At 42.6% G+C, this 13099-nt stretch overlaps 1 protein-coding gene across 1 annotated transcript in view; it reads right to left on the reverse strand.

Annotated features, from left to right (window-relative positions):
- LOC141205562 (uncharacterized) overlaps positions 1-13099 on the reverse strand; it is a 58600-nt gene that overhangs the window by 42929 nt on the left and 2572 nt on the right. The window contains exons 2-6 of the mRNA XM_073664131.1: positions 1072-1221; positions 766-942; positions 559-682; positions 378-475; positions 89-179 (exon numbers count right to left, since the gene is read on the reverse strand). Coding sequence (XP_073520232.1) covers positions 89-179; positions 378-475; positions 559-682; positions 766-942; positions 1072-1149 — 568 coding nt within the window. The 5' untranslated portion in view covers positions 1150-1221. The remainder of the gene's footprint in view (positions 1-88; positions 180-377; positions 476-558; positions 683-765; positions 943-1071; positions 1222-13099) is intronic.

Consider the following 13099-nt stretch of genomic DNA (forward strand, 5'->3'; position numbering starts at 1 on the left):
ATGACCGGACTACACGACCAATAAAGCAGCCACAGCCGGTGACTGGGAAGAATCTGTGACTTCTCTGCATTTAGTGGTTACTACTCACCTGGGTAGTCATATGTAGGAATCTCCTCTGTACACTGATCTTCACCCCTCACATATGTCTCTGTAGTATTAATATGGGTCAGATCTTCACCCTGAAACAAATATTGTAAAAGTCACAGACAGAAGGAGAAGTCCCATCTATGATCAGCTCTAATCCAGCCATCTCCACCGTTCTCATTACACAAGTATAAAACATATAATACTGGTGGATAAAACAAGACTGAACACAAGACCTTCACAGCCGTCTACACATCATAGGGGAGATCTCATGACACCTTCTCTCCATCTACCTGATGATCCTGAGGAACATTGGGATCTTCTTGTTTACAGTCCTGTGGAAGAAGAGGACGGGGACATCTCTCTGGTGTTGTCCTCTTACTGGATAGATCTGGAGGAAACACATACAGGGACTGAATTCATTCTTTACATACAGATAATTATAGGTTGTGTGTATTTAGTCCTGTCTATTACCTGGTGATGTGAGGGGCTGGGGAACCTCCATCATGATGTCCTTGTACAGATCTTTGTGTCCTTCTAAATACACCCACTCCTCCATGGAGAAATAGACGGAAACATCCTGACACCTTATAGGAACCTGACACATACAATGATACCGTCATTCCCCCGATCCCTTCATAGCGTTACTGTATAATGTCCCAGCATTCCCAGCAGTGTCACCTCTCCAGTCAGCAGCTCAATCATCTTGTAGGTGAGTTCTAGGATCTTCTGGTCATTAATGTCCTCATGTATCAGAGGGTGAGGTGGAGGCCCAGTGATTAGGCTCAGGGGTCTTCCCCATCCCTCAGACACCGGGTCCTGACAGCGCTCACTAGAGGTCTTCACTACTGTGTAATCCTGGTTATAGAGAGACACATTAATAAATCTCACTACAGACATTTCCAGAGTCCTCACCTCTCCAGTTCTGTCCATCTGTTATTCCCATAGATAAGAATGATGTAATGTGACGTCATCAGAATCTCTCACCTCTCCAGTAAGCCGGAAGAGGATCTCTAGGGTGAGGTGTAATATCCTCTCCGCCATCTTGTCTCTGTCCATACCCATCCTTGATGGGTAAATCAGGAAAATTCTCTTATATAGAAGATCTTCATTGAGAGGATTCAATATTGTAGAGACCTGAATGAGAAGAAGATGAGCCGATGGAACATCATAAAAATCCTGTGTAATAATACAATTACTGGAGATAATAAGGGAAACATATGAGGAGATTTATTATTTTACAGTATTTCATTTTTTCTTTACATCTAGTAATAAAACCTTTATATTTTAGGCCACAGACAACAAGCAGTTTCTTCCTCGGAGTCTGCAGCTGAACATGTTTCTCATAGACTCATCTTCCATAAAGCTAATTCTCGTCTCATTTACCGACACTGGAATCGGCATTAGCAATACTGCAGGAGATATTTATTACACGTGACATGGAAATAACTACTTCATAATAAGGAAAACATCTTCTACTACGGCTCTAAAACATAGTTAGCCACAGTCCGTCACTGACTACATCTCCACCGGCCGTCTATATGAATGTTTCCCGTCTTCCCCGGACTGTAATCTTCTATCACGTTAGATCTCATGTCTGATTCACACACAGAAGTGTGAGGCATTTATAAAGCTGTTTTGTTTGCACAAACACCGAGGGCAGAAATGATTTGATAACAAAGTCTCCATGTACAGTGTTTTATGGGGTTTATTTCTAGCATTAGGCTTTCCTATATTACAAGAAAAACACCAGAAAAAAGTAGATATTATTGGCACCAACAATTCTTGTAAAAAGAAAAAAACATGCAAATACCAAAGAACATATTTTGTTATTTTTTAACACGTTAAACATTTGTTGTAAAAAAAATTAACTCTTTTGGGCACCAGAACATAGATGTTCACCGCAGGGATGGCACAGGTGCGGCTGTAATAAAAACCCTGGTAGTTTAACCACTTGCTGCTGTCAAAAGCAAACATGGCATCTAATAAGGTTTGACACAGATGGGCTAAATGCCCCTCCTCCCCCAAGTACTCGATTATATGGAGCTACTTAGTTACTACAATACTTAAATGCCTAATAATGGTGTCTGGGCCTGCAATGTATGAAAGTCTACTATGCCGGGCCAGAGACAGCTTCCAATAAGTTACCTTTTATCGCCCCCTATTCACATTAGACTAAAGTTGCATGAAAGCACTGATTTTTGGGAGGTTTGGTGGACTATATAATTTATTTGGGGCCTTCTGACCTATGATGTCAGGGCAGAGAAGGATTTGGCATCGTGAATTTCAGAGACTAATCCGTTTGCTCTTCCTGTAGAGGAGTCTGGAGCCGACTCTCTTATACCAACCATAGCTTGAACATTTGTGTGTATAGGGGAGTTAGGAGAGATAGCCATCTGCCAAATGACCATTCAGCAAACACTTAACTCATGTGTATGGGGTAATTAGTATTACACTGACAGGCAGTGATGATACACAGCACTACAGTAGTACAGTGCAGCACCAGAGCAATCAGAGGCTTGTATGTTGTATGATCGCACTAATCAGAATTGTTTAAAAAAGTTTAGTAAAAGGTTAAAAGTGAAAAAACAATATAAAAGATTTAGCAACAAAAAATATCCATCACTATACGGAAAACAGAGTCACTGCACAATGTTAGTTAACCGCTTCCCGACCACCCGTGCAGCACGGACGTTTAAAAACGGTGGGTGGTCCCGCAGCGCTCAGGACCCCCAGGGTCCTGCAAGCGCTGCAGGAGCGGTGCAGAGCGATAGCTCTGACAGGGAACATCATCGGGACCTGATTGGATCAGGTCCCAGTGATGTTAACCCTTTGCTGTCTTCTATATGCCACAATCTATAGTGATCGAGACATATAGAAGACAGCAGGAGGAGAGGGGGTGGTATACTTACCTCTCCGAAGACCCCTGATACCTTCCAGGACCTTGGGTTGCTATGGCAGCTGGAGGTCACATGACCGCCTCCAGCTCTGCCATATATGGTGTCCTGCCTGGCTCAGCCTGCTTCTGAAGCCAGGCAGGAGACTCTGACTGTGAAACAGTCAGTGAAGATCTCATGTAATGTAATATATGTCTATTACATTACATGAGATCAGTGATCAGAAAAATAAAAATTATTGTCCCATACAGGGACTAAGTAAAAATGTAAAAAAAATAAAAAAAAATGTTTTCAAACTGTTAAAAAAAAAAACAACAAAATAAATAAATAAAATATTAAACCGATAAATCCGTATGTTTATGCAAAAATAAAAAAAGTATACATATTTGGTATCGCCGCGTCCGAAACAACCCGAGCTATAAACCTGTCACACTAATTAACTCCTTCTGTGCACACCGTAATAAAAATAAATAATAAACGGAGCAAAAAACTATGCTTTTTCCTCATATCGCCAAACAAAAAGTGGAAAAAAATGCGATCAAAAAGCAAAATGGAAATAAAAATGGTACCGCTGAAAACGTCATCTTGTTCCGCAAAAAAAAAGCCGCCATACACCTCCATCAGCCGAAAAATAAAAAAGTTATAGCGCTCAGAATAAAGCAATGCAAAAAAAATATTTTTTCTATAAAATTGTTTTATTGTGTAAAAGCGCTAAAACATAAAAAAAAAATATACAGTAAGTGTAGTATCGCTGTAAACGTACTGACCCGAAGAATAACGCTGCCTGATCACTTTTACCACATGCAGGACGGCATAAAAAAAACCCTCAAAGAACAATTCCTGAATTATTGGCTTTTGTTAATTTTACCTCCCAAAAAACGGAATAGAAAGCGATCAAAAGATGTCACGTACCCAATAAAAATGTCAACTCGTCCCGCAAAAAACAAGCCGTGACATGACTCTGTCGGCCGAAATATGGAAAAATTATAGCTCTCAAAATATGGCGATGCAAAAACTAGATTTTGCAAAAAAAAAAGTGTCTCTTAGTGTGTGACAGCTGTCAGTCATAAAAACCCGATATAAATCTGGTATCTCTGTAATCGCACCGACCCGAAGAATAAAGTAATCTAATCAGTTATATTACACGAGGAACGGCGTAAAAAATAAATAAAACCAATTCTTCACCTGCTACTGATTTGTTTATTATGTCTCCCAAAGATCGCAGTAATGCTCTGCTCACATTTATCCTGTGCTCTGCGCTGAGCACTTACGCCAGAGTTTCCGTGTAAATCTCTGAAATAAGTGATTCAGACGGAACCCATGACGGAAGATTCCCTGTAATGAGGCAGATATAGGTCACTGTGAATGCCGTCTGGCCTGTGATCCCACGGTGTCATTTGTTTTAGGCGTGCATAAAAGTGTGGTTGGCCACAGTTTTGTGCACTTCTGAAAAAAAGGACACCGCTAAACAGAGGCCAGACGGAGTCCAGAGTAACTCTGCTGCCTCATTACAGTGAATGGATCCCGCAGGGGTTTCATCTGAATTAGATCACTTGGAAATTTAGATGGAAACCCCGAAGTAAGTGCTCAGCCTAGAGCGCCGGATAAATGTTAGGTAAAATGTTCCCAATAAAAGCTTCAACTCAGTCCTCAAAAAAAGCTAGTCCCCACTCAGGTCCGTCATCTGTTAAAAATATAAGGGACTTCCAAGTTACTGGTAGCAGAAAGGCTCTGGAAAAGCGAAATGGCGCTTGCCCCCCAAAAGAAATTCAGAAAATTTTGTGCTCCCAAATCCAAATGCCTATTCTACAATAATTTGTTCTCCAATTGTCAAATAGCGCTCCGTCCCCCCCAGATCTCGCCGTATGGCTGAGCGGTACGATACAGCCACATATGGGGTATTGCCACTTTTAGAAGAAATTGTGTGACACATTTCGGCACCATTTTTACCCATTGCCCTGTGTGAAAATGTAAAATCTGAGGGTAAAACATTTTTTTGCGGTAAAAATATAATTATGCTTTTTTCACTGCCCAATGGTATAAATTTAAAAATTAAAAAATACTCACTACTTCCCTAGATGAATTCCTTGAGAGGTGTAGTTTACAAAATGGGGTCACTTGTGGGGGTTTCTGCTGTTTCGGCATGTCAGCGACTCTTCAAATGTGACATGGTGTCTGCAACCTATCCCAGCCAACATAGCTCTCCTTTCTCTTCCGAACCCTGCCGTACACCAAAGCAGTGGTTTTCCCCCACATATGGGGTATCGGCGTACTCAGGAGAAATTGCACAACAAATTTCATGGTGCAATTTCTCCTGTTACCCTTATGATAATGCAAAATTAGGGAATGAAAAACATTTTTTGTGGGAAAAATGTGAAAATTGTATTTTTATGGCTCAATATTATAAACTTCTGTGAAGCACCTGGGGGTGCAAGGTGCTCACCACACATCTAGATAAGTTCCCTAAGGGGTCTAGTTTCCAAAATGGTGTCACTTGTGGGGGGTTTCCACTGTTTAGGCACATTAGGGGCCCCCCAAATGCAACATGGCGTCCGCTAATTATTCAAACAAATTTTACATTCAAAAAGTCAAATGGCGCTCCTTCCCTTCCAAACCCTGCCGTGCGCCCAAACAGTGGTGTGCCTCCACATATGGGGTATCAGCGCGCTCAAAAGAAATTGCACAAAAATTTTGGGGTCCATTTTTTCCTGTTACCCCTGTGAAAATAAAAAAAAATGGGTCTAAAGTAACATTTTTGTGAAAAAAGTTAAATGTTAATTTTTTTCTTCCACATTCCAAAAATTCCTGTGAAGCACCTGAAGGGTTAATAAAGTTCTTGAATGTGGTTTTGAGCACCTTGAGGGGTGCAGTTTTTAGAATGGTGTCACTTGGGTATTTTCTGTCATAAAGACCCCTCAAAGTGACTTCAAATATGATGTGGTCCCTAAAAAAATGTTTTTGTAAATTTTGTTGGAAAAATGAGAAATCGCTGGTCAACTTTTAACCCTTATAGCTCCCTAACAAAAAAAAATTGGGGTTCCAAAATTGTGCTGATGTAAAGTAAACATGTGGGAAATGTTATTTATTAACTATTTTGTGTGACATATCTCTCTGATTTAAGGGCATGAAAATTCAAAGTTTGAAAATTGCAAAATTTTCAAAATTTTCGCCAAATTTCCGATTTTTTCACAAATAAACGCAAGTGATATCGAAGACATTTTACCACTATCCTGATGTCACGAAAAAACAATCTCAGAATCAGGGGAATCCGTTGAAGCGTTCCAGAGTAATTACATCATAAAGTGACAGTGGTCAGAATTGAAAAAATTGGCCCGGTCACGAAGGCAAAAACAGGCTCTGGTCCGAAGTGGTTAAGTCTCGTCCATAACAACTTTAATATACTCTATTATCCTATACACAGTGGCGTAGATAGAAATCACAGGTCAAACAGCAATAGATGTTATTGGGCTCCCCGACCTCTAAGGGAGAAAAAAAAAAATATATATATATATATATATATATATACACACAGTAAAGACCAAAAGTTTGGACACACCTTCTCATTTAAAGATTTTTCTGTATTTTCATGACTATGAAAATTGTACATTCACAATGAAGGCATCAAAACTATGAATTAACACATGTGGAATTATATACTTAACAAAAAAGTGTGAAACAACTGAAAATATGTCTTATATTCTAGGTTCTTCAAAGTAGCCACCTTTTGCTTTGATGACTGCTTTGCACACTCTTGGCATTCTCTTGATGAGCTTCAAGAGGTAGTCACCGGAAATGGTTTTCACTTCACAGGTGTGCCCTGTCAGGTTTAATAAGTGGGATTTCTTGCCTTATAAATTGGGTTGGGACCATCAGTTATGTTGTGCAGAAGTCTGGTGGATACACAGCTGATAGTCCCACTGAATACACTGTTAGAATTTGTATTACAGCAAAAAAAAAGCAGCTAAGTAAGGAAAAACGAATGGCCATCATTACTTTAAGAAATGAGGGTCAGTCAGTGCGAAAAATTGGGAAAACTTTGAAAGTGTCCCCAAGTGCAGCAGCAAAAACCATCAAGCGCTACAAAAGTGGCTCACATGAGGACCACCCCAGGAAAGGAAGACCAAGAGTCACCTCTGCTTCTGAGGATAAGTTTATCCAAGGTCACCAGCCTCAGAAATCGCAGGTTAACAGCAGCTCAGATTAGAGACCAGGTCAATGCCACACAGAGTTCTAGCAGCAGACACATCTCTACAACAACTGTTAAGAGGAGACTTTGTGCAGCTGGCCTTCATGGTAAAATAGCTGCTAGGAAACCACTGCTAAGGACAGGCAACAAGCAGAAGAGACTTGTTTGGGCTAAAGAACACAAGGAATGGACATTAGACCAGTGGAAATCTGTGCTTTGGTCTGATGAGTCCAAATTTGAGATCTTTGGTTCCAACCACCGTGTCTTTGTGCGACGCAGAAAAGGTGAACGGATAGACTCAACATGCCTGGTTCCCACCGTGAAGCATGGAGAAGGAGGTGTGATGGTGTGGGGGTGCTTTGCTGGTGACACTGTTGGAGATTTATTCAAAATTGAAGGCATACTGAACCAGCATGCAAGTATATAATTCCACATGTGTTAATTCATAGTTTTGATGCCTTCAGTGTGAATGTACAATTTTCATAGTCATGAAAATAGAGAAAAATCTTTAAATGAGAAGGTGTGTCCAAACTTTTGGTCTGTACTGTATATAGTTGAATATTTATATATATATATATCTGAAGCATGGAGGAGGAGGTGTGATGGTGTGGGGGTGCTTTGCTGGTGACACTGTTGGGGATTTATTCAAAATTGAAGGCATACTGAACCAGCATGGCTACCACAGCATCTTGCAGCGGCTTGCTATTCAATCCGGTTTGCGTTTAGTTGGACCATCATTTATTTTTCAACAGGACAATGACCCCAAACACACCTCCAGGCTGAGTAAGGGGGACTATTTGAACAAGAAGGAGAGTGATGGGGTGCTACGCCAGATGACCTGGCCTCCACAGTCACCAGACCTGAAGCCAATCGAGATGGTTAGGGGTGAGCTGGACAGCAGAGTGAAGGCAAGAGGGCCAACAAGTTCTAAGCATCTCTGGGAACTCCTTCAAGAAAAATCTTTAAATGAAAAGGTGTGTCCAAACTTTTGGTCTGTACTGTATATATATTGTAAGGTAGCGCTATTCATCATGCTGGGGGCACTCACTTCACCAGGTCAATTAAAGCACACATGCAACATTTTCCGGTAATATGAAGTTCAGCAGTTTATTACACATCATAAACCGCTTAGAACACAGTCCATCTTAGTAGCTCGCAGGAATGTTACACATGTATCCTAGAGCCTTTCCAGTGGCAGCTATGCCTGCTTGACTTCAAATACAGACTTCAGCAAGGTACAGCAACAATATTCATTTATAGCGCCGATTTACCTTTGCCGGGTCTCAGCTGCTTCTATCAGCTCTGTTCTGCCACAGCTGTGACTTTAAGGCTCCCCAGACTTAGTCTCCAGGTGGCGTGCCTTCCAAGGCTACCGGTATCCCCCCCACACACACAGGGATCCAGCCTCCGCCTTGCAGGCCTCTTGCCTACCAAGCCGATTGCCTTCCAAGGCTACTGGTATCCGGGACACAGGGATACAGCCTCTGCCTTCCAGGCATCACTCCAGGCCTACCAAGCCTCTTGCCTTCCAAGGCTACTGGTATCCGGGACACAGGGATACAGCCTCTGCCTTCCAGGCATCACCAGGCCTCTCACTCTCTACTGTTTCAAAACCACCAGGATTTATATATCCTTTTGTGCACACAGGACCTGTGATGATGTCACACTCATGTGATCAGTCACCTGAGGGGGAGGTAAATGGTCAGCCAGAACACACCCCCTGGACATTTTAGCAATGCAGCAAGAAGCTGCATTACAATATATATATTATATATATACGGTATATACATTATATATAATATATTTAGTCGAGTCATATTCCCCGACTCTACAGACCACATGCTGCTGTTGTACTTGGCAGGTCCGGACCAGTTGGAGTGGAGTCGAATGCAGGAGACCAAAGTCTAAAAATAAACTTTTCTTTAACAAGAACCTGATGAGAGTTATATACATCAGATAGCAGGCACAACACTTTATGAATGCTTCTCCTGCATTATGCAGAGTCAGGAACTTTCCAGTTACATGTGGTGGTACATAACTTGTTTGTACAAGCTATGACAGCCAGCAAGAAAAAAATGTGGGAAGGCACTTCATACCCTGTGGGGACCTTACCGGTCGAGATGTGTCACTATGGCCCCTCAGAGCAACTCCCAGTTGATTTGTGAGGACCTCATTGGTTGAGGTGCATTGGTACGACTCGTTACTTGTGCTCTCAAAGTCCATTCGATGAGGGCCACACACACCTTGCAGTGGCACAGCTTCTTCAGCTTTCAGTAGGAGAACTTGCGTCCCACTTTAGAGACACTGTGGCTTCTTCTCTAGTATAGACCTTGATTAAATCCTGGCCTAAGATAAGGAATCCTTCCTTAACTTAATCCCCTTTAATTAGACCTTCCATACCGTTCAAGTAGGCCTCCTGGCCTGAGATAAGGACCTCGCCCTGCTCTTTGTCTCGGCTATGCTCCCTGCCTGGAATTTGGATTCACATTGCCATTAAATCTTTGCTTTCCTTCAGATCGGATCAGATCTGATATCTCCCTCCTGACACACAGCACCATATAAATTTAAGTTTGCAACCAGATAGACCAAAGGTCTGCATTTCTCACTTACTTATCTCTATCTGACTCATCACCAAGAAAATTGTTCTCCTGTGTGCCCATGTAGCTCAGAATGAGGGCTCCCACACAGTATGATGGCCCCCACAGGACCTCGCACAGTATTATGGCAACAACAGCCTGCTACACAAAATGAGGACCCCCACCCTGTATGGAGGCCCTTACAGTCCACCACAGACCCACACTCAGTATAATAGCCCCACCAGCCGCCCACTCAGTATGAGAGCCCCCACAGTCCTTCACGTAATATGATGCCCCCACTATTCCTGATATTTAAAAAAAACAACACAGTACTGTTTACAGTGTGAGTACTGAGGCCCTACAGGTGTGACGTCATTGTGCCTGCAGTGCACGCAGTCTCAGACTCACAGGCAAAGGCTGATTGGTGTGTCAGCGAGTTTTCGACTCCCTGATTTACTATTTTTTTCAATTGCATCACTATCGTGGGAATGTGGAGATCGTTGAAATTGTGATGATGGGAAAAGAGATGGTGTCTGGTGCTGAGCCACACGAGCCTTCTCAATTTATGGGCACCATAGCGGCAAAAATAAAAAGAGAAAAAAAAAACGCCTCCTCCACTCCTTAGGCTATGTTCACCCGTAGCATTTTTACTGCATTTTGCACTTTCTCATTGCTTTCAATTTTGAAAAAATGCAGCACAAACGCTGGAAAAATGCTAAAAGAATTGACATGTTGCTTGTTTCAAAAATGCAGCAGTCTTCCATGTCAGGAAAAAAAAGGAATAGTATGCATGAGATTTCTGAAATTTTTCCCATTTGTATGGAGTGTGTCTCCTAGACTGGTAAAGTCCATTGTGAGGCAGTGAGGAGGATCATATGCAAGAGATGGTATGTATCCCCCAGCATTCTCATAGAAGGTTATTGAACCCGCTAGAGTGCATTGCAATCACAGACATAGCTATGGTTGTAGTGCAAAATAAAAGTAAGTTTGGACTAGGTCAAGCTTAAGAAGTTGGGTTAAGAAAACCCGACATGGGCTTTTATTTTTGGAGTGATCTACAGGATGGAAGTGGGGTGGATCACTCCCTCCAGCCCGAGTCTTACAAGTGGCTCATGTCAACAGTTTTCATTTAAAAACCTGCAGCAAAGGTTTGGGAATGTCAGTGGTTTGTTTGCTAGCTCCAGTGCAGGAGACTCTGTGCACTGCAAGCCTGTGTGAAGGTATAACACAGGCCTGTGAAGGCAATGTTACTGGCGCACCTCAGAGGAAAACAGCGCTGCAGTCGCCCACGTCAACCAGTTTGGACCACCCAGTTGCAATCCGGAGGACATCATTTGCATTTAAATTGTGAGTTTTTGCAAATAAAGACATTTAAGTTGAACTTTCCTTGGGTCACTGCCTCATTACCGCACATTGTGAACACTGCCGCACTACAATATTTACTGCTGCAACAACCTAAAACAAAAGTCCTTTTCAGGCTACATATTTTCTTTTCCCTATTAAGAACTGCCAAAAATATGAAGGAGAAGGATCTCTGATATACCCTGTATTAGACATAAAAAGGTCCTCATACACATTCTGTTAAAATTGTTAGATAGTGCAAGGGCAGCCAAAAATTAGAAGGAGGGATTTCAATATGGCTTAGAAGAGACGTAGAGGAGGGCCTCAGAAAACATTTGTATTCCAGTTGAAAGGAGTGGGACTCCTAGATTGGTAAAGCATATTCACTAAGTGCAAGGGCTGAAAAACATTTCCCCCTGGGGATTATACACATAGATATGTGTGCGTGTAAGAGATTTTTAGAGGTAGGCCTCTCAAAATGATGACGAAGGGCATCATACACACCCTGTAAAAAAATAAGAGCGAGGGTCTCACGATCACCCTGTTGATATGGTGGATAAGGAGGAGGACACGGAAAATAATAAACCATGAACCGTATACACTTGTTTGAGTGGAAAAGGGGTGTATGGGAATGCACCAGAAAAAAAGGAACATTTTAATTGGATTTATGTTCTGCTAGTGTCATCCGGTGGGGTTGAAAAGCCTGTGCCAATCTAGATCTTGTTCATTTTGATATGAGTCAACCTGTCAGCCTTTTCATTTGACAGAAGGATGCACCTATCAGTTATTATGCCCCAGCGGCACTAAAAACCCACTCTGACAAAACCCTAGTGTCAGGACAGGCCATCACCTCCAAGGCGTAGAGAAACAGTTGATGCCACATGTCCAGTTCGGATATCCTATAGTTGTATGGCACAGAGGAATCATGGGGGATGCTGTTCCAAAACGTTTCCCTCCTTGTTAGAGTATCCCGTGCATTAGGGCACTGGGAGGGTCTAATGAAACTGTCCCAGACCTTTGATAGTCTCCCCCTGCCTCTGTGTGACCTGGTTTGAGTCTCCTTCATCTCTGCTCCTCGGTTGTCCAAGGATCTATGACCTCTGCTGCCAGTGTTGTCAGATGGTAATTTTTGTACTAATTGTTCAACTAGGGACTTCTGGTATTGCACCATTTTACTAGCCCTCTCCATTGCAGGAAGGAGAGATTGAAAGTTCTGCTTGTAGAATAGGTCAAGAAGAGTGAACAACCAGTAATCAGTGTTGGCTAAACTTCGTGCAACGCAAGCGTCACGGGAAAGCAGCGGGACATAAAGTCAGCCATGTGTGCCAGATTCCCAACAGACTTCCCTGTCCTCACCAGGAGGACTACTATCCATCTCCTCCTTTTCCTCCTCGCTCTCCTCCTCCTCTTCACCCCATTCACGCTAAACAGATAGGATGAATCTGGTGTGGCTAGCACCCTCTGTAGCATAGGCAATCATCTCCTGTTCCTCCTCCTCATTATCATCCCATCCAGAGAAGTTGACATGAGGCTGGGCTTGGTAGTATTACCCTGTCTTCATTCTTCCTCCATCTCCTCCTGGTTCACATGCAAAGCTTCCTCTATAATTGTGAGCAGCGAGTGTTTGAGTAGACACAGAAGCGGATTGGTTACCCTGATTATGGCATCTTTGCCACTCACCCTCTTTGTCGATTCCTCAAAGTTTGGTATAATCTCACAGATGTCAGACATCCATGCCTACTTCTCGGTTGTTATGCGCGGAGGCCGAGCATGATGTAGCTGGTATTCAACTACAACTTTCTTCTGCTCACAAAGCTTTGCCAACACATGTAATATGGAGTTCCAGTGCGTGGTCACGTTGCACAACAGTCTGTAAGCACGAACTTGAAAGCTGCTGCAGCACTGCCAGTCCGGCAACAGCTTTGGCTGCCTTGCGGAAATGGGCGCACATGCGGTGTACCGTCACAAGTAGCTCAGGCAAATCTGGGTAGGTTTCAGAAAACGCTGAACCATTA

The sequence above is a fragment of the Phyllobates terribilis genome, unplaced genomic scaffold (genome assembly GCF_046119375.1).
Source record: "Phyllobates terribilis strain yellow unplaced genomic scaffold, ASM4611937v1 Scaffold_140__1_contigs__length_4765195, whole genome shotgun sequence".
NCBI lineage: Eukaryota > Metazoa > Chordata > Amphibia > Anura > Dendrobatidae > Phyllobates > Phyllobates terribilis.